This window comes from Colias eurytheme, chromosome 21 (assembly GCF_061535395.1).
Source record: "Colias eurytheme isolate Ceu_HAF_F1 chromosome 21, ilColEury1 Martin Lab GWU primary, whole genome shotgun sequence".
Lineage (NCBI taxonomy): Eukaryota > Metazoa > Arthropoda > Insecta > Lepidoptera > Pieridae > Colias > Colias eurytheme.
Window position 1 is genome coordinate 4,323,553 of NC_143000.1, and position 24,036 is coordinate 4,347,588.

The following is a 24,036-nucleotide window of genomic DNA, read 5'->3' on the forward strand; positions in this document are numbered from 1 at the left end:
TCTTAGGGCTCCCACACATAAACACGATACGACGTCGCGTCGTACAACGATGCGGCGTCGTATCGTGTTTATGTGTGGGAGCCCTTATCGTGAAACGATACAGGGCGATTCGTCCTCCCAGTAACCCGCCCGTATTAGCGGGCGGCGCCAGCAACCTGCTGCAGAGGACGAATCGTCCTGAACAGCATCCCTCACGCAGCCTCCTTCGGAGGCCGCGTGTGCGAAACTGCGAAGACCACTCGCGCGTGAAACGACGCCGCATCGTTGTACGACGCGACGTCGTATCGTGTTTATGTGTGGGAGCCCTTAGTGATTGCTCGTATGATGGGAACTGTCGATACTTTAATATTTAATAGCCAAAGACGTAGCTTGCATTCAGCCACGTCGGTAAATACCTATGCTCTTATAAAATACATATATTATAAACTGCATTTTTAACTAAAAATGTTATCGTCTATTATGATGCTGTTGTATTAATTTAAGTTTTTTAGCATGGATTAAGTAGGTAAATAAAAAGAAAGTTTTCCAAAAATAAAAAATATGCACCTTATCATTTTTTCGTAATTTTAACCCGTTTAACACGTATTTGCTAGTGTATATTTTAGCATGAAAATGAATATCTCCATTTAATTTGTCTAAAAACTTTTGTTATCATAGGTAAATGTATATTTTTCAAGTATAGTCCCACTATTTGCTTTGATTTTTTGGTTCGCTCATTTCCATTTGACAATTTTATACATGACTTCATAATCCATACTAATATTATAAATGCGAAAGTAACTCTGTCTGTCTGTCTGTTACTCAATCACGCCTTAACTACTGAACCAATTTGCATGAAATTTGGTATGGAGATATTTTGATACCCGAGAAAGGACATAGGCTACCTTTTATTGCGAAATATGTACCACGGGCGAAGCCGGGGCGGACCTCTAGTTTTATATAATTTTACACTTACTACGACCGCTCATGTTTCAGTGGCTAAGGGCGCTTTTCCACCCACACGAGGAATGTGTTTGTAAAGAACAATCATATCGCTTCATTTGAAAGAAAGAAAGAAAGAAAGAAAAGATTCGTTTGGAGTTTGAAGCATTCACCGTTTGAAGCGATATATTGGTTATTTACAAACACATTCCTCGCGACAAAATATCCTCGCTCGTTATTGGTGGAAAAGCCCCCAAAAGCTATGGTGAAAGTTACAATAAATAGGTAATGTGTGTGAAGCGTCAAATACGAAACAAGATGTCAATTGACTTACGACTTTGAAACTTTAACTATGTTTAAAAATACGCTGGTACAAGTACAACACATTATACAGACGCTGTAATAGTGACTATGTTACTCCAGTGATTGTTAAATTTGATATTAATCCTATAACTAAAATATGGTGCAACCAAGCCTATGTATTCGTTCCGTATTGTTCGTATTGTTTTAATAATATTAAATGTTTTATTTAAGATTGTTTGTTTATTTCATACTTTCCTGTACTTCAGCTTCGTAGACTTAAAATTTTGGTCAAAAATTTAAAAATAAAACACTTAGGTACTCATTATTTAGTGATTATGCTACTAGCAAGTAAAAAATTGTTTGTAACCGTGTAAAAAAAAAACCATAATAATCAACGTATGTAAGTACCTACGTATTGAATGATTTTTTTTTTGATAAAATGTTTCAGAATATTTTTTTTTCATGAAATATATATTTAGATTTCAACACCTTTTACGTCTTACCAGTGGGGTTTTAGTAGAAGAGACAGCGATTCCATTTTCAGGGAATGAAAATGCTGAGTAATAATTTACTATGTGTGCGATAGGCTGTTTTCATTGTACACATTAAATACGTTAAAATAAAAAATAGATTGGAAAATATTTCGTAGGCTATATTTGCATTGAAAACTTCACAGGCGTTTTAAATTGTAATATAATTAATATATTGAACTGAATTCATCAAAACACCTTGTAACAATAATTATTATTACATAACATACATGAAATCTTCCGGATTTTGATTACATCTATTGATTTTATATAGCTCTATAAGTAGATTTTGAAGTATGTAATATGTTAAACAGATGTTATAAAATTATGTAGGTATTCACAGCTGTTTCCTAAAAATACTGGATATTTAAATATTATAATATTTATCCTATTTATTAAATCATTAAATTTATTTATTATGTAAAATTTGTGTATTATGTAACAGATGTTAATCCTTTTTCCCAATTAAACTGAATTTTAGAATTACTTGACACAAATAATTTTCTATATCCCTACTTAATATTATAAATTATGCGAAAGTATCTCTGTCTGTCTGTTACGCTTTCCCGCTTAAACCTCTCAACCGATTTTGATGAAATTTGACACAGACAATCTCTAGACCCTGAGAAAGAACATAGGCTACATTTTATCAAAACACCACGCGGGTGAAGTCGCGGGCGGAAGCTAGTTGTTTATAAATACATACTAAGCAATACATAAAATATTAAACACGCACATAACAGCATTTGGACGTCCCGTTTGATAAGTTGTATGCCGCTGTATAAATTTGCTAGCGCACCAATAATTTTACCCAAATTCCGTTTAGGGTTATTAATTTTTGACTAGCTATCTGTTTTATTTTATAAATTTTATTGAAATCTTATTCTTGTTTCTATGACACGTTATTCCTAAGAAAGTTTCATTAAATTTACCATTTTAAAGAACATGATATAAACACGAAGAGAACTAGTGATTCCAGTGATTCCTATATAATTTACATAAAAAAATATATTACAATAATATTAATTCACTTATTACATATTTATAAAAGAAAATTATGCATAAATAAAATGATATTTCATATTGGAATAATAATATTATTGATTCACTTGGAAAAGAAGATTACTAGTACTTGTATACGTAGTATATAATAATTAGTCTGTGCTAGTACTATTGATATAAAAAATATATTCCTAGTAAATAGTTAAATACGCATCTATACAAATATTATAAAGAGGAAAGGTTTGATGTTTTGTTTGTTTGTTTGTTTGTATGAATTGAATAGGCTCCGAAACTACTTGGCAGATTTGAAAAATTCTTTCACTGTTAGAAAGCTACATCATTTCTGAGTGACATAGGCTAGGTTTTATCCCGGAAATCCCACGGGAACGGGAACTATGCGGGTTTTTTTTTTAAAACGCGGGCGAAGCCGCAGGCGGAAAGCTAGTCGAGTATAATTTTCGCTTCCTGGAATCGTACCTAAGTAAAATAAATAATCTTATTAACCACGACGTCATTCTCAAAATTTCATGTAATTTGTATAAATTAAATAATAGCATGATCAAGTTTGTTTTATGGTGTCTCGTTATAATTTAAAACGGGATTCTACGTATGAGATATAATGATGGAATGATTAATGAGGGATCGACTAAAAAATGTTCTAGAGAAATGTAAATAAGAGGAAAGGCAAGTATGGATGGAGCGTGAATTTAAATAACAAGAAACCCACCTGCGTAAACTCAAAAGACTAATCACAAAAAGATAATATTTAAACTAATAAATTACAAAAAATCGCTTTAGATAATTGGGGCGACTGAGGTAGCCCAAGCGGCCATCTTTATCTGGACCACCGCTTGATAGTTTTTACCTGGGACACCCTGTAGGTATGAAGAAATTAAAATATGTAGGTAATAAGACCATAACATAGTTTTAGTTCTCAAAAATCTTCATATAAAAAATTACACAAATATTCGGGTTAGGCCTTGCCCTCAGCCAAAAGTCCTGTGTAGCCATTTGTTAATTTATTTATCTGGACTTGTTTAAAGCGTGTTTTTTTAATACAGCCTTGAAAATCAGCTGATTGGGCAAACCTAATTCACTTACACGTTTAATTTACTAAACAAAGTAAAAATAACCTGTTCTATTTATAAATAGGCTATAATACCAGGTACCTAGTCATGTAAAACAACTTTTCATGTAAACAGTAAACACGTATTTATTGTGTGGATTAAACAAAAACTTCAACTTGGATATTATATGTTATCTGTATAACACTTTTGTTGTATATATGTATTATAATTAATAATAAAGTTCGGTAGGTCTGAGAATAGTTTGGGTAGTTTTCTGAACTTTGTAGACTTTAGCATTATAAGCATTATAAATCAAATTTTATTGGTATTGGTAAATATTTCCGTTTCAATAATTTCAGTAAATTAAAAATATATTATCTTTTCGTTCACTATCCAGTTATAATTTCAACGAAGGTTGCTGTATCAATTAATACATTAAACCAGGAAACAAAATTATTTCCCGAAACTAGTGTAATAATAACAATTATTTATAAAATTAAAATATAATTGAAACGTTTTAATGATTTTTTTTTGCTTAACGTTGATGTCTTTGCCCTGTAATACTTGATGACTCTTAATTTGTTTGTTGTTTCCTTTATTATTAGAGCTTTTTTCCCATGTTATGAGGTACTTTAAGTATTTAAATACTTAAATTACCTCCTTTTTGTATTTATTGTGATAACATAACTGTCTGTCAAGCTATTTTAACTTAATCTTTAGTTATACAATTTTGTATGTAGTTACTAACATCTGGGTACCTAATATCTATCTATCAGTTACACTGATGTATAAAAATTAAGACCGCCTCCTTGGTACAGTGGTTGACGCGTGAGCGTAGAACCGAAGGGTCCTGGGCGCGATTCCCGGTGGAGACGAAAAAAAATATTTCGGTCTGGCAGGACACAGAAGGCTGATCACCAACTGTTCCCTTTAGAAAATTGATCCGTGAAACAGATATTGTATGAATAATACATTTGCCCCTTACCCCACTAGGGGACACGGGACTTCACTTATGAAAATTTACGTTTACGTCAAATGTGTTCATTCGGCTATTAGTGACTTGATCAGCCTCTGGTGCAATAAGTCATTAAAATAAAAATAGAAACATTTTCCTATACATTTCATACATTTACAATTCTAATTTCATATTCAAATATCCTTCCAAATGATTTTGTGTCAAAAATTTGCGGTGTGTGATCGGTAAAAAAATATGATAACAATATAATATATTATTCAAGCTTATTTAAAACGCGGATGTGGACTGTGAATATTTAAAAAACAATTAATTTTGTTGTTTATTGCGTTTTCTTTATTATATTGGCACTATCGTGTTTATGGAAGTGAACAAAACAAAAACAAGACAATCTGGTTTATCTTCCTGTTAAAAAAAGAGAAGCATGCCTTACATTTCGCTATTAATATAAGGTACCTACTATGAAAAAGCACCTAAAAAAAGAAACAATATTACCTAAATTGTTGATAATAATCTACATTTTCCGATGCTTCCATCAATCTTAAATAGTTCTTACTTAAATTAAAAATAATAATAAACAATCACTATTAATTATAAACATTTTCTTTTTTTATTGAAGACAGGGTAAATAATTCATTTAAATTATCTAAATAAACAATTAAGTCGGACGTTGAACCCAGTATCAAGATTGTTCTATCAATGCATTATATGTCTATTTATGATCTGTCATCGCCCAAACAATTCAACCATATAATTTATCTCCCGTATATTACATTGCTCTAGCCGCTTGCCCTGACTTTGTCTGACTATTTTTCAGATGACTAACTAATTAACTTTAATTTCATTAATGTTATGCACTAAAGGTTATTGTTAAGACTAGTACGTTCCCTGCATTAATCTGCATGCTCTTAACCGTAAAAAGCAATATTAATAGCCATGCTATTCAGTGAAAGACTGTTCCAAAGCGGTTTCAAAGTCTGTTAATAATTTTTTTTCTACCAACACACTCAAAACACTGACTTTAGTAGACAACATAATATTTTTTCCATGTATATTTTGCACACGAAGAATAATAATATTATAAGTATTATTTAAATAGAAAAAAGGACGAGTGGTATGGGGTTGTTTATCAGTATTTTTTGTATAATATAAAATACCTCCCACGTTCTCATAAAACTGCGTTTAAAATGTGCCTGTGATTATAATATGCGGATATTATGATAATAACCACTCGACCCGTTTCCCCCGGGTACACACACAGAAATCATAAATAAAATATAGCCCACATGTTTATATTCACCAATAATGTAATGTAGCTTTCTTTCAAATGTTAAAAAAAAACCTTAAAAAAACGTGAAAAAAATCAAATTCTTTCCTCTGTATTAAAGATATATTTAAGAGCCAACAAAACGAGCGAGAGAATTCAAAAATAGGTTTTTCTATTATATCTATTGCTGTCGCGCTATGCCTCAAGCCTCCCCCGTAGAGCGCGACAGGTACACCGTACAACTGCAGCTCGAGCCAAAAATACCTAGGAAAATTACGCAAATTCGACGTTCCGTAGTCTCCTGTTTCCTCCTCCAATACTCGACCAATTTATTTATATTTTTCATAATTTAGTTGAGAAAAATATAGGCTATGTTCCTACGTTTTGCTTTTTTTATATAATGTTCAAAATTAGTTTTATGGAAGACTGAATATAACGTAAAATCTGTGCTATTTCTTACGTTTTGAAAGATTCATATCTTTTTTAATAACTAGCGGTCCACCCCGGCTTCGCTCGTGGTACATAATATTTACGTTTTCTCTACATAAGAACCATCCTCGTACTTCAAGGAATATAATAAAAAAAGAATTATCGAAATCGGTTCAGCCGTTCTCGAGTTATGCGCTTACCAACACATTTTGCGATTCATTTTTATATTATAGAAGATTAAGATACGACAAAAAGGAAAACTAGGAACATGGATAAAGTTCCCATAGATTAATAGTAAAAATATATTGCTCTAGTGGCACAACCCAGGGAGGTAACAGGGGACTACGTTTGTATGGAAAAATGGCTCTTTCAAACTCAAACTCAAACTCAAACATATTTTATTTATTCAATTAGACTTCTTCTAGAAGCACTTTTGAAATGTCATTAGGTACATATTTTTAACATTTACCACCGATTCGGAAAGCAGTATCTACGGAGAAGAATCGGCAAGAAACTCCATAGTTGCTCTTTTTAATCATATCAGTTTTACAATTTTACAAATTACATATGTAACATCATAATAATTATATTAACATAATATGCCAAAGAACTGTCCTGTGGTTTTTACGCGACAACCCTCCATGGGTTTTTATCGTCCATATATTCCTTAATACTGTAATAGGCTCTCTGAACTAGTACATTTTTAATATAAGTTTTAAATTTAGAACTACTAAACTCTTTAATATTTTAAATTTAGAACTACTAAACTCTTTTGTTAAAAGTTTTAAATTTAGAACTACTAAACTCTTTTGTTTGCTTTTAAATGATCGAAAAACTATGCACTTAAAACGGCTTGACCTTTCAAAGATTCCAATGATTTATTTTATGTTTTAATATTATTTACATCAAAGTTCATCGACCGCTGTCAATATGAAGGAAAAATAAATCATATTTCCTTAAAATCGGTTTCAGATCTTAATTGTAAGGAATTGAAAAAAACAGTTTATTATTTTTGAAGAATTTCCATCGTTAACTTAGGTAAGGGTAATATTTTGTACACGATTTTTAAAAGGAATGAATACAAAACCTTATTGAGAGCTATTAAAAAGAGGTAAAAAACTTTTGTATTTAACTCGTAAAGGGTCTCCATTTTTTAGTTATTTTTTGCTCGAGATATTAATAACCTCTTCACAATTATTACTATCAAGGTGACTGAAGTATAAACTCTATTAAAAATAAAATATTTAAACAATTTTTACAAACTTTATTTTTTTCACCAATCTAAATCCAGCCAAAATATTATAATTAACATATTATATAAATAGCAGAAGTTATAGTAAATTATTGTACAATACAACTTCTTATATTTTGGTATTTAAATAAATATAAGTAAGCATATTCCAGATTTTTGTCAAATCAAAGTTTGAAATAAAAGTTATGTATAAATATTTAATATAACGTATATTTATTTATGATATCTATGGCGTTGACAATCTCAAGATGGAGAATCTAATTCACGAAGCAAAAAAGTTTAACGCGCGCGCTGTTATTTGAGTATATTTAATAAAATTAAATTTAAAAATACGTAAAAAGAAGTAAAATTATAATATACACACATTAACAAATTCTAGGGATATTTATATATTATACGAATATACAGTCCTTACGTTTAACAAATATCTAATAATAAGGCATACGGAAATTCAGCCGAGATTTGCTTTACATAATATTACGTATAATACGCATAAAAATAAATAAAAGTAATAAAAGCCGATAATCTCATTTGAATTCTCGTTGCTTTTTCAAAATGTCTAGACATAAACAAAAATAGAACTATTAACTAATTTAGAAACACTCCATTTTAATGTCAAAAAATTTCTTATATTGAAATTAGGTTATTAGGGAAATTAGGCTTTTTTAACTTCGTATTGCCTATTTACATAAACATTATCAAATTTGAATAAAACAGAATACAAAAGTGCTATAGACTGATAAAAGACAAGGTCACATTTTAAGTGCGTGACCAGGTTTTATTTTAAACAACATAAGATTTGTTTAAACTAGAACAATAAAATTATATTATTAGAACATTTATTTATTCTCTTCCTACTTAATTCCTATTTAGAAACTGTATAGAGATTTGTATAATACTTAAAATTTTCCATTCAAGTAACAGAAAAATAACATTACTGTAGATATGCATTTGTACCTACATAAATAAGTTCAAAATAATTAAAAATTTAATAAATGTGGTCCAGGAGAATTAGGTTCTAAACTTCGGTAATAGTAATAAACAAAGTGACCTTTTTTTATTGATAATAGGGAAGCGCTTGACCACAATCTCGCCTGATGTTAAGCTGAGATGTGGTCTAAGATGGAACGCGCTTCCCTAGAAGGTACGTCTGTTCACTCTACGCTTGAAGAAGGCCTTAGTACGAAACCCTAAACTGCTAACCAATACAAATTTAGAGAGACATTAATTAAAAAAATGGTTGCTGTGCAGTATTACCCGCGGACGAACACGAAAAAACCGCTGTTTGTTCATGAGATTGGTTATTTATCCAATAGAATCATTTGTAAATACAGAAAAAAAATATTATTAACATTACTTACACATACATAAGGTCTAATTCACACGAGAGTTAAAAAAGCGTTGCGTTAAAACCCGGCGTTGGCGCTTTTTAAACGTTCTCTCTGTGGTTGTTCATACTAACGCTTTAAAATCACTCATGTCTCGTCTCTGGCTTCAGTAGGACGTGGAAATGGTTTCTGCTAAATTAATGGCACTAGCGATTTGTGTTATTCAAAGACGAAAAAGAAAACAAAAGGCATTCTGGGTACATCCTCTGAATGAACAGAGATACTTAAAAGGGCAGTTTGTGACACTGTACGAAGAGTTAAGGCAATACCCCGGAAATTTTTTTAATTATTTTCGAATGTCTATAACAACTTTTGACGAATTGTTGGAAATAGTGGGGCCTCAAATAAAACTTCAAGATACCAACATGCGTTTGGCGATACCACCTGTACAACGACTGGCTGTTACTCTGAGGTAAGGCGCTTTTTTAGCGCTCGTCTGAATAATAGTAAGAAGTTTCCTATGGTCTATTTTATATTTTAACGCCCAACGCCGAGCGTTGAAAATACAACACTGCGCGATAAAAAAGCGTCGCGCTTTAAAAGCGCTGACGTGTGAATAGTCCGGGATACATCGCCCATTTTTGCAAGTGATTACTATCAAGCTAATTTTTCGTGAGTAGCTTTATTTTGATGAGATGCCCAATAATTTCATGTACAAAACTCTCGATTGTGGTAGCTACCAGAGGAAACAAGGATAAAATATTTTGATTTGATGGTTCTCAAATCTTAATTACTAACTGAATGTTTTTTTTTTGTTCAATCTCAAGATAATTATCTAAATTATTCGAAAAAATATTTGTCCTACAAAATCTATGGTTTGATCAAAGAGTCCCCCTTTCCAATGTGTATCGATAACGAAGTCATCATAAATGATTACTAACCAGCTGATTTTTTTATTTTCACTTATTTAATACTTATATAATTCAACAGACATATTGTCCTACAAATTGCGTAATAAATATTTGAGAACCGTCAAATCAAAATTTTTTATCCTTGTTACCTCTGTAAGCTACCACAATCGAGAGTTTCGTACATGAAATTATTGGGCATCTCATCAAAATAAAGCTACTCACGAAAAATTAGCTTGATAGTAATCACTTGCAAAAATGGGCGATGTATCCCGGACTAGAACATATACTTGGGAATGCATTTGTTCTATTTGGACGCTTTTTAGGGTTCCGTAGCCAAAATGGCAAAAACGGAACCCTTATAGTTTCGTCATGTCCGTCTGTCCGTCTGTCCGTCTGTCCGTCTGTCACAGCCGATTTACTCGGAAACTATAAGTACTACAGTGATGAAATTTGATGGGAATATGTGTTGTATGAACCGCTACAAAAATATGACACTAAATAGTAAAAAAAAGAATTGGGGGTGGGGCCCCCCATACATGTAACTGAGGGATGAAATTTTTTTTTTCGATGTACATACCCGTGTGGGGTATCAATGGAAAGGTCTTTTAAAATGATATAAAGTTTTCTAAAAAACATTTTTCTTAAAGTGAACGGTTTTTGAGATATCAGCTCTCAAAGTCGTAAAAAGTATGTCCCCCCCCCTCTATTTTTATAACTACGGGGTATAAAATTCTAAAAAAAATAGAGGTGATGCATGCTAATTAACTCTTTCAACGATTTTTGGTTTGATCAAAGTATCTCTTATAGTTTTTGAGATAGGTTGATTTAACTGTAATTTATTATATTTGCTGCTACGGAACCCTTTGTGCGCGAGCCCGACTCGCACTTGGCCGGTTTTATTAGGGTTCCGTAGCCAAAATGGCAAAAACGGAACCCTTATAGTTTCGTCATGTCCGTCTGTCCGTCTGTCCGTCTGTCCGTCTGTCACAGCCGATTTACTCGGAAACTATAAGTACTACAGTGATGAAATTTGATGGGAATATGTGTTGTATGAACCGCTACAAAAATATGACACTAAATAGTAAAAAAAAGAATTGGGGGTGGGGCCCCCCATACATGTAACTGAGGGATGAAATTTTTTTTTTCGATGTACATACCCGTGTGGGGTATCAATGGAAAGGTCTTTTAAAATGATATAAAGTTTTCTAAAAAACATTTTTCTTAAAGTGAACGGTTTTTGAGATATCAGCTCTCAAAGTCGTAAAAAGTATGTCCCCCCCCCTCTATTTTTATAACTACGGGGTATAAAATTCTAAAAAAAATAGAGGTGATGCATGCTAATTAACTCTTTCAACGATTTTTGGTTTGATCAAAGTATCTCTTATAGTTTTTGAGATAGGTTGATTTAACTGTAATTTATTATATTTGCTGCTACGGAACCCTTTGTGCGCGAGCCCGACTCGCACTTGGCCGGTTTTATTTAACGGACGTTAAAAAAGCTCTCGTGTGAATTAGACCTAACATTACTGAAAAAGCCTTTACATTTTGGGATATAGTTTTGCCATATTAAACAGTCTCTGAAAAACCTTAGAAAAAGTTTTATAAATCTTTATTTTTATCTTGATAGTAATTTTTAAACTCTACAATCTCTTAAGCGTGTACCTACTCTTAATTCGATTATTTGATAATCCGTCACGCAAAAAGACCTAACTGAACATAAATGTTATTTTCTAGACATATTACGTTTCGCATACTACCAAACCTACATTTGGTTTATTTTATATTTGGATTTCCTTAATTTATAATCGGCTGACGCGGAAGATTATTATTAAAAAAATATTTCATTTAAATGTATTACTTAGTTTCTTTGGTAAAAACATTATAAAATAGATAACAATTAACCACGTCGTATTAACATACAATTAAATAGGCTGATTGTTAATTTTTAATTATAAATTAAAAGCTCACAATTTTTTCATTGATATATAAATAAAAACACGAGAAAAACCCTGAATATACTTACACGAGTAACCATTAATATTATTTAATATTTAATTGTTCAATTAAAAAAATGTGTGTGTGTACTAGTGTACACACGTAAGAAGTGAAACTTCTTTATGACCTTATTTTTCAAAAAATAATTTACTATATGCAACTTTACAGAAATACGTCAAATCACGCGTGGTAGGGATAAGGCAAAGATGGCGCGTAACGGAAAAATGTCACGCATAACGAAAAAATGTTACACTAAATTTTTTTTCCAACCCCGATAAAGAAGTTTCACTTCAAAAATTATAATTGTTCTCTCATAAAGTAACTTATTATACCTAAACATGACAAATATATAGCATTTATAGATACTTAAAAGTTAGCAGTTATAAAGCACACCTATTATAATTCTGAATACAATATGATGTGGAAAATAACTTCCCGTCACAAACACAATATGTGCACACTTTTATTTCGTAAATAATGGATTCTTACAAAACTACAAATACAATAAAAACTAATACCTATTATAAAGCTGAAGAGTTTGTTTGTTTGAACGCGCCAATCTCAGGTCGGAATAAAAGGACTGGTCGGATTTAAAAAATTATTTCTGTGTTAGATAGCTCATTAAATGAGCTCATAAATTTTATCGAGGAAAGCTATATTATATCATCACACAAAGACCAACCAGAGTGGAATCACGCGGGTGAAGCCGCAGTAAAACTATAAAATAACCTGGCCATAGCTATGGCAGAATGATGACCGGCTAGAAACAATCCCTTATTATAATTAACAATTTCGAAATACTTTTTTCTCATTTCATACAGATATACAGATAAAATAAATATAACTCAATCTGAATATAAATAATGTGAGGTAATCGACTTGTTCGAAAACCGAAAAGTTCAATGACATGTGTATGACCTGCTGTTAACGGAGAATGATATGACCGTCATATGACTTGAATCCTTGCTAAATATCGATAAATATGAACAAATAAATATAATTCGTGTATATAAATATATAAAATACAATAAATGTACTTAATTTACTTTGATATAGATATTTTAAATTATCATTGAATGACCATTAAAAATATACACGCAGGTGGAGTGTGGACGTCATCAAATTAATCCAAATAAATAAATAAATGGTATTTATTTTTCGTATGATTTTATATTATACGCTAGGTATTAGAGTAATTGTTACTTTAATAATATTACTGGATATCTTTGATCTGTATCACATAAAAATAATAATCAATGTTGTGATTGTAATTTAACATCTGCTTCAAAACACATTGCTTTTGAATATGCTGAATAAGCTCTATGAAAGGCACTATCAGACAATTACTACTTGTAGAATTATAATCGAAATTTAAAAATATATATAAAGCTAATTTCAAAACTAAAAAATACAAGAGGAAAGTTACATACATTTATAATACGCAGCGATAATATGAATACGACAATCAAAGTGCAGTGTGTGCTTAATATAAAACTCTTTGTTACAGTTTTAATATAGAATCACTTCGTACAGCTTCCTTATTATGAAATGTACGCAAAAATCCTGACCTGTTTTATTTTGATGTTTAACACCGCGACACTTTGCAAGCAGTTTACAATACGCCTTCGTAGCGAGAGGTTATATTATTAAGAAGTAATTATCCATTAAAATGCAGTTCAAGCCCAAAAATACTTTGTTGCACCTTCGTCCCGATTCAACCGATGTTATTCTTAAAGAATATAATTTGGACAAGCCGGGAGCTATGGAGGAGTCTATCAAAATATTACGGGAATGGGTTAAGAAACAACCGCATTTTACTAGGACTGACTTCAGTGAGTATATTTTTTAAATATTATTTTAATTTAATGCATTTAATTCTATACAGTCTTTTATTTGGGAGTTTTATTATTTTATTAATAGCGATAATTATGTGATGGATTCTCAAAAAGAAAAGGCTCAAGAAAGTTGGTGATTATTTACTTATTAAATATCGTATTTTTAATCGCATGTTATTTAATAAAGTGAGATAACATTTATTTAAAATGGAGAAATCAAGAAAATTATCTCTGCGGATCTTGCTTAAATAATTACATGTTACAAGTTCTATTTAACAAGAAAATCAGATTTGCGATTAAAATAATTAAGACAACTTTGTAACAGTTACTTTTGAAATCGTTGGTTTATAAATAGAATATTATAAAAAGAAAATTTATGTAGACGAAATCATAGGAAAATTATATTATATTTTATTCGACTCCACCACTCATATTCAAATATATTAAATTTTATCAAAATTCGATTGTATTTCAATTAAAAACCCACCTCGATAGACCTATTCATTTATCTTTATTTCCGTCTAAAATGTAGAGATTTTACTCGTTTTTAGCTCGTTAATATTTATAAGAACGAATTTGTTGATTTAAGCAAATTGAATAAATCTATACATCATTCAACAACTTTATCTCTAAAAATTGAACCTACAAGGGTCAACGAATAATAGTTGAGAAAATTAAAACGTTTGAAATGTTCTCTACAAAAATTACTAGCTGAGTTCTCCTTTTCTTAAATTTTCTTGTATCTTTGTAAGATCTCCAATATATATCTGAGTTTGCCTAGCAACATCTTTATTTGTTGAAATTATAAGAACATTCTAGACCTTTCCACGGTTGCTAGGCAACTTAATGAGTGATAATATTTTTATCTAAAGAGGCCCAATAAGTAATTCATGATTTCCTTTTCGAGTATTTGCTTGACGATAAAAGCTTTTCTCACGTATATATGAATCCCACCAAAAACATTTTCATGTAAAATGTTGCCAAGACGAGCCCATATGACTCGCACTGTCAAAAAGTTATCAGATCTCATGTAGAGCCAAGCTTCTAACACTACACGCCCTAACTCTACAAGGCCTAACTTCACAAACTCTACACGTTAGTCAAAATATGTGGCTTGGCCATTTCGCTACATTCACATCGGCGTAAGGTGAAAAATTAATTCACTGTTCATTACTTTTGTGTTATACAATAGTTCTTGTAGTAACGAACGGCCAAGCCACATATTTTGACTAAGGTGTAGAGTTTGTGAAGTTAGGCCTTGTAGAGTTAGGGCGTGTAGTGTTAGAAGCTTGGCTCTACATGAGATCTGATAACTTTTTGACAGTGCGAGTCATATGGGCTCGTCTTGGCAACATTTTACATGAAAATGTTTTTGGTGGGATTTCATTTCTTTTTGTAGGTTGTTTGTAACAATTTTTTTTTTAACAAGGAGTACCTATACATATATATATCTAGGGGAACCAAGTTTTAGATTATTAGATTAGACCTCTAGCGTCATCAAAATTTAATTTAAAATTACAGGTCTCATACAAACTCCCATCCCCTAGTTTAAGGGGTTGGGGGATGAAAGTTACAAGTTTTATAATTTTTTTGTTGTTTGTGTGCTAATACTAGCTTACATACAAAATTTCAGCTTTCTAGGACATTAGGAAATACCTTAAGAATTTTGATGATCATCAGTGAGTCAGTGACGAAATTAGCGTTTTTTAGATATAAATAAAATCTGAAGTATAAAAGCTAATGTAATTAAAACTTAATATGTTCAATAAGTCCGCTATTGACAATATATACCGAAAATTTTGTTGATCTAGCATACTCCAAACCCAAGTTATGAGGGTTCAAAAAAACGTCGAAGCGCTTCGAGAAAAGGTAGGTAGTGCCCGTGCGCCTCGCTTGGCTTGTCTTGGCGGGGGCACTACCGTGCCCCCAGATAAAATGTGTGTGTTAATTGCTATGTGATGATATGTTTTAATATCTTGAGCCATCATTCAAAAGTTTTTTTGAATATTTATTATGAATCCTCGCCGATTTTTGAATCCTTGGTTAAAACTTATTCATCAAATATCGTAAAACAACCAATTCAAAAATGTGTTACCTGTCCACTTTTTGACATTTTACAGGTAACATATGTGTATTATTGTGTACCTAATGCTTTATTGGATGGATAAGATTTAACCAAGGATTGAAAAATCAGCCCGTAGTCAAATATATTATTATATCAATGAAAACTTAAGTAAATCCCTCACGTGGTCATATTTATTTTTATAACTAGCTTTTCACTCGCGCAGTCAACTTTAAAACCCGCGTTGTTTCCGTTTCCGTGGCATTATCGGGATAAAAACTATTCTATCTGTTAATCAAAGTTACATTCTATAATTATTATGTGTGCCAAATTTCATGAAAATCGGTTCTGTAGTTTTTGCACGAAGGAGTAACAAACAAACATACAAACTTTCGCATATAATATTAGTAGGATTTATTGTGCCTAATGCCTCTTTCATTTAGAAATTAATGAATTATAGCTATTTATTCATTATTTTTTTAGGTATATCCAAAATAATGCTGTGATAAAAATTGACAATAAATTTATATCATATTGAAAGCAAGAAGGGCACTTTGCAAAGATTTAAAAGTAATTAGATGAAATGGCTAGGTAAATCAACATTAAAAAGGCATTCTTATCAATATTTTATTTGAATATATAACATTTCACTAATTAATTAATATGTAGTTACGTTATTAAAAAAACGATTCATAATTTTTATTTTAAGTCAATTCAAAAGTTTTTATTCGTCTATAATTTAGATGATTTTGTTTATTTTTTGTTACCAAACTACATAGTTTTATTAAATTTAATGTATTTCTCACTCATAAAATGATAATAAATGCAATATAATAAAAAAGTAACAATGCATAATTAAAACAAAATGATGAATGATACCCGCATATATTTTTATTGAGATAGGTAGTAGTCATAGGTAGTAGTAATTAAAATTATAAACGTAATAATGAATATTCATGAACTAAAGGAAATGTAATAAAATGGAAGAAAAACATAATATATTTATATAATATAATTATATTTATAATTAAATTCCAAAGCAAATATCTGTAACTACATGACTGTGATTACTTTCATACCGAATTTAAAAGAAAACATTACATTTTTTGTAGGTTTAATAAAAGTGCGTATTTCTTATATTGTCATAATACTCCTCAATCAAATAAGCCGTTTAATTGTTTGTATGTATGTGACACGATAGCTCCAGAATAGACGAGCCGAATTAGCTGGGTTTATTTTAATGACATAATATTATTATTTTTCATGACAGTTCCAAGATACCTATAATTATTTCCACAAGGGATTTCACTTACTTAATGATCTATCATCTAAGGATTTAACAGACCTGCCTCGAATATCTTAACAAAGTTTATAAAGAAAAAAGAAAAATATTGTATTATTTACTAACTTCTGCCCGCTGCTTCGATTGCGTTTTCAAAGGAAAATACAGTACCAGGATATTAACCGCACAATAAAAACTTAAATGTGCTTTTCCCTGGTTTCAAACTTTGTACCAAATTTTATCCAAACATATTGGCGTGAAAACGTAACCAACAGACCTACATTAACATTTATAATATTAATAACGGGTTATTGCTCAAAGAGGCTCTTTTTGTTTAGGTTATAAATAAAATAGGCCGTATATTTTTGAGACAAAAAATACAAACGGGGAAAATGTCATACTATGTTATAATTATATACATATTATAACTTTCCTTGGTAATAAATAAAACGATTATTAATAGTAATGAACAATCAGACCGGGGAAAAACAATAATTGGTGCTTTGGAAAATCCCCTTGTTTTTAAAGCATACACACTATCGACACTTACTTATTGTGATCTGGTAACCCAATGATGTCCTTTAGCAGTGTTATTTCCAGTGTGGAACAATTGTGACGCTAAACTAAATAATATTACATTAAGACATTGTGATACATAGGCTGATCTAGGTATTAATTCCGGTATCAGGATACTTTTTCAGAAAAAGATTATTTTTCAAATATGTATCTGACAAAATAATGTCCTGATACGGAGTAGCTGCTAAGTGAACGAATCTATACTAATATTATAAAACTGAAGAGTTTGTTTGTTTGAACGCGCTAATCTCAGGAGCAACTGGTTCGATTTGAAAAATTCTTTCAGTTTCTTATAGCCCCATTTATCGAGAAAAGTTTAGGGCTATATAATATACTAGCCACTCCGCGCGGCTCCTCTCCTGTTGCTCGTAGCGTGATGATATATAGCCTATAGCCTTCCTCGATAAATGAGCTATCTAACACCCAAAGAATTTTTCAAATGGGACCAGTAGTTCCCGAGATTAGCGCGTTCAAACAAACAAACAAGCAAACTCTTCAGCTTTATAATATTAGTATAGATATCATCTCCCTAAGACCAACAGGAGCGGAGCAATGCGGGTGAAACCGCGAGGCACAGCTAGTAAAACATAAACAACGTCTTCTCTCATAGTTTTTGACGGAGTACAAATCAAACTATTTTATAATTATAATGGTTATCTACTAGTGGTGTCTCAAGCATGAACAAGGTGCTATTATATTATGTTATACAATGTTTGAAGATGTTGCAACGAACAAAGAAAGCCAGTTCTGTAGCAAATTAGTGGCAGTTAGTGCTTGCAAAAATGTATTACAGTTTATCAATTATCATAATATTATGCAAGCTGTCATACTTAATAAAAAAAAGGTTAATAAAAAAAAAATTGTCGGTTCATTTTTATAATAGAATGGTGTTGTTTACTACGAATCATATTTGCTAGTGCAAATATTGTGTTTCTATTTAAATTTAATCACCAAAAATTTAATGCGTATCAAATAATATTAAGTGATGACGTAGATGTAATAACATTATGACCTACGCATTCATGAAAAAATAAAATATATTTCAATTTGGAACATTAAATTAGAACCGATCTCATTATAAAACGCTGCGTCATTTAATTTTCAACATTGTTAGGTATTTTTTTGTAAAAACAAACAAATAATAATTAACAATTTAGCAATATAAAATAACACTGCGTAAGGAAACAAAAACTAGTGAAGAAAAAGGAACACAAAATACCAACATATTATTATTATTTATTTATTGAGATCGGTATTTCTTGAGATCTTTGGCCAGAACTTCTAGAAAGTTCTATTATATAATAAGCTCACTTTAATTTAAAAACGACAATATTTTTATACTATTGAATAAAAACTTCAAGTGCAAAAGAAATTGAACCTTAACTTGCAATAATTACATACATAATTAAACGATTTTCTCAATTAACAGCTGATGGATACCTGCGCTCAACAATCTTGGAGGGAAAAGGCTCGATTGAGAAGGCGAAACAATACATCGATAGAATGTGCACCCTGAGGACTTTATTACCTCAGTGTTTTGGCGTTATCGATGTCAGAAATGATTTTAAAGATGTATTCGAAGTAACGTAAGTAATTTTAAGGGAATTTCCAATAAATAACAGGGTTTTTTTTATTGTAATTTGTTAATACGCATTATTTAGACATGGGAAAATGTTTCAAAAAATCCCGCGCTCATGTTCTATTGTTAATTTTTTACATGTTTTTTGACGTGCACAATATAAATTATACCCACCTATTTATTGCATATAAAATGTGTTATTACTTAAATGAAGTACCAACAACTTGGTATAAATTTATCGAATTGAAAAAAATACTTTCTCTTACAAAATTTCGCACAGAATGTGCAAAAGCAATAACCTGTTATGCAATGAAGGTAATAGGGACTGTGACGTCATCAGCCGAAAAAGGTTATGAGTAAAAGCGGGTTTCACACGAGTCAATGATATTTGATTAAGATTTTAAATAGCCTTGGCTTTAGTCTTATCAAATATAAAATTCTGGAGCCTATTACCATACATATATACATAATTATCAGCCCACATGTTCGTTATTTCGTATATATTAATATAAATAAGGAACTCATTACGCATTAATTGTAGATTTTTACGAAAATAGGCTTCAATACCGGAAAATCCCTTTTAATTTCCGTCTATATTATATTAAATTTTTGTTGAATTTACTTCCTTGTTCAGTTTATCGAGGTCCCAAGAAAGTTGTTGGAGTTAAATTTTTAATACCTATATTTGCTTGCAAATAATCCGTTCAAAGTTTAAAATGCGTACAAATAGTTTAAGAAGATTATTATGCGAAGAAAAAAATGTTCATTAATAATGTGTTTCTTTTTATTTTTTATTACTTAAATGTTGTTTAATTAGGAAAATATTACGCAATACTTTTTAATTACATGTTTTTTTTTTTCAGTACTCCGGTAATTTTACCGAATTTGACTAAGGAGCATTACAGAGTATTCGTATCGAAGCTCACAGCGAATGTAACGGATACAGCGCAGATAACAAATTACTTCAAATATGGATATTTGGTAAAACTTGTTTGTTTTATTGGAAATTTAATTATTCTTGTAAAACTTGAGCGTGTTTCGGCGACATGATTATTGAATTGATTTGAATTTTATGGAGTTGTTGGGGAATTTTATGAATCAAAAATCATTTAGAAATTAAATACAATTTTAAAATATTAAACATTTTTTTTCGTTATGTTATTTATCAGACTAGTTTTGAATCCGAAAGACTGCATAGATGGATGTTTAAATGTTTGTGTTCACGCAATAAATAGTGTGGCGATTTGGCTTAAATTTAGTATGCACATAAATTATAGCCTAGATTAAAATATGTACAATTTTTATTCCGCTGTAAAGTCAGCAAGATATCATAATTTAACTTATATACATTGAGATAATATTACTACGTATGGAGGAGACACCACGAACAAAATCTGTGCGCCATTTTTTTGCTCTAACTAAGTTTTAAAAATTATTATCTAGTTAGGTACTTAACGATGAAAGTTATTCCTTTGCACTTTTCCGTATTATTTGTATTATTTGTGCAATATCGTAACACACACGAAGGCATGTTTGATGCGTTTCACTTTAAAACCATTAAAAAATACCGCTCAACATACGTCACATGACGTATGTTGAGTGGAACATAAGTGATGTAGGCGGTGTCGTCTCCATATTAATATTATCTCAATGCTTATATAGCATATTTTTATGGTACGTAATTTGTTGAACGTTGAAATTAGGCCTATGACATGCTTCGGTAATTTGTATTATATTTGTTATTACCTCATTACTTGCTTTAATTACTTATTTATGTCAGTATTAAATTGAAATTATATTATAGAAACGGAATAAAGAATTCCTTATTTTACACAAGTCTTGTATGTACTTGTGTATGTATGTACTTTAAATCGATTAATATTACTTATATTATATGACTAGCTGCTCCGCGCGGTTTCACCCCCGTGGCTCCATCCCTGTTGGTCGTAGCGTGATGATATATAGCCTATAACCTTCCTCGATAAATGGGCTATCTAACACCGAAAGAATTTTTCAAATCGGGCCAGTAGTTCCCGAGATTAGCGCGTTCAAACAAACAAACAAACAAACAAACAAACAAACAAACTCTTCAGCTTTATAATATTAGTATAGATTTATTGCTTTTGCAGATTGGAGATTATATAAAGGCCCACGACATCGTCACAGGATACAGGCTGGTTGTCGATTTTACAGATATAAACATGATGGATCTATTAACTAAGCTAAATCCTATGGATCTGAGACACGCCTTGACAATCTATCTCGTAAGTATTCAAAGAGATGTAGAAATCGATCACACAAGTGGATCTTATATGACTTGGCGTTCTAGATATAAATGTTGATATGGTTTAGTCATTCGCCAATACATAGCACATAATATTTTAGTTACTATAGTACGAATTGCAATGTTAACATTTCGAAGGAGCGCAGCAATACTGCATAGGTACATACCGTAGCGTCGTAAGTACATAGTATGATATTGTTGCAATACTAAGTAAATTTATACACACCTGCACTTTATTTTTGTTAGTGTTTACTTATTATATTACTTTAAAATTTAAAAATAAGTTAGTTACTTGTAAATTATTTGAAATAAAACTCTAAACTTAATGACCTATTAACTTATGTAAAGGTAGAGAGAAGTCGTCCCACTACAGCCAAGTATAAGTGAAACCTTATACTATTTCATTACATTCTCATAAAAGTAGATTTGTTTCACGTGAATTAAAGAATCTCCATAATACATATTGCCTTTAATACACAGAAATTATTTATATCCACAAAACCATCATCAGATTATTGACATAACTACTATGTCCGTTGACCATAGAACAATATTTACTAAACAATATTTAAATTTCCAGGAAGGCTACGGTATGAAAATCAAAGGGATCCACCTTATAACCGCGTCTAAGTTCATTGATGGTCTAGTAGTTCTCCTGAAACAAATACTGAAACCCAAAGTAGGTGGTCGGATTTACGTGCACAAGTCTTGTGAGGATCTTCACGAAGTTATTGGAAAAGATATCCTGCCTGAGGAGTTTGGTGGCTATGAGAAATCATTGAAAGCTATTCACGGTAAAATATTAATCCTACTATATGAAAAACGTAAACGTTTAACGATTAATGATTTTTTTGTTATTCTTTTTTCCTAAAACCAAATGTTAGATAATTCTAGCATGTTTCTATCTATCAAAATAATACATATAAGTATAAATTTTGTTACATAGATAGATTATTATCATTTACCTGTAAGTTACTCTGTATTCTGTAGATGTGTATTGTGTACCTTGTAATTGGCTGGCTATAGCTAGTACATAAAAAGGCAATTCTTTATTCATAAGCTTGAAGTTATAATAGTACCTACGCAAAAAAGTATGCACAAGCCATTATTAATATGAATTTAATATGGAATACTGTTTTCATATTATAAAACATGCTACAATATACATTTTAAAAAATAACTTTAATTTAGCAATGAGTACAAAGTTGGAAGCCCTTTTTTATTAATAGAATATACTTATATAGCACTGATTTGTGTCTAAATCTAACCTATTAATTAATTTATAAAATTTCCTAATACAGAGGACTGGCTGGAAGAATTATCCCGAGAAGAGTTGAAAAAATACCTACGGGATATCAACTCAGCAAAGACCGACGAAGCTTGCAGACCTTCTGTCAAATTTAACGAGGACTACGCTGGCATGCCCGGAACCTTCAGGGTTTTAAGCCTAGATTAAATATATTAAGCCATTCTTTAAAATATGTATATTCTATATATTATTATTTTAACTCTAAAGTTTTGCTTGCCATCCTAAATAGAGAGGACTGAGCCCCGGGTTGGACTCGGGATAAAAACTAAAAAAAAAACAGCTTATACCACGCAGGAAAAGGTAGCTTTCTAAAGGACAGAGAATTTTATAAATCCGTTTACTAGTTTTTGCGTTTATCCAATATAAACAAACTTACAAGCGGTCGAATCTTTTAATTTTATTCGTGTATTCGTGTATATTGATTGAAATTATTCTTAGGTACATATTTGTTCATCATTTAAGCAATATTAAACATGAAAATCTGTTGTTTAAATGCCGGTATTTTTATAATTATTTTAGTTTTGCGTGACGTAATTAGGTATCAGTAGGCTTAAGCCATTATACATTTGCATCAACTGAATTAGTATAATTAATTATAAGTAGCTAAATAAAGTTCTTATTTATAAACTTGTTTCATTGTATACGATCCACATTATTAATTGAGAGATCAACCAATTCCTTTGTTCCTCTTTTTATTATCAAACAAATATAGCAGTCGTTTGTGTCGGTGATAAGGACCATATATATCATATTTTAACCATTAAGTTAGAGCTTGTATTTTTTCTCTACATACGTTTTAAAAGAAATAGGAAAATTCGAATCCGCTTCCAATGCTAAAGCGAGACTGAACGGTTGCGATTTGCGGATCAACTGTAGTGGATTATATTATTATGCGCACTTCAATACGTTGCAATACACAATAAGCGTGTGATCGATAGTTGTCCAACTTTAAAATCAAGAGCGAATCGATACAGCTTTTTGACTTTTTTATCGATCAATTATCGAGTTGACAGAATGCGCCCGTTCATATATTGCTATATATGTACTTATGAGACACAACAAAATATATTTTGTTCAACTAAAAGTTGTAAGTATGCGCTAGCCCTTAGGCCACTGAACCTATGAACTTAA

At 31.0% G+C, this 24,036-nt stretch overlaps 1 protein-coding gene across 1 annotated transcript; it reads left to right on the top strand.

Annotated features, from left to right (window-relative positions):
• Positions 1-13,579: 13,579 nt before the first annotated feature.
• LOC149899049 (alpha-tocopherol transfer protein-like) lies at positions 13,580-23,532 on the top strand. The gene is made up of 6 exons (XM_090114672.1): positions 13,580-13,810; positions 19,163-19,319; positions 20,176-20,293; positions 21,442-21,576; positions 22,177-22,390; positions 22,898-23,532. The coding sequence occupies exons 1-6, from the start codon at positions 13,648-13,650 to the stop codon at positions 23,050-23,052; spliced, it is 942 nt and encodes a 313-aa protein (XP_089970798.1). The 5' UTR covers positions 13,580-13,647; the 3' UTR covers positions 23,053-23,532.
• The last annotated feature ends 504 nt before the right edge of the window (positions 23,533-24,036 follow it).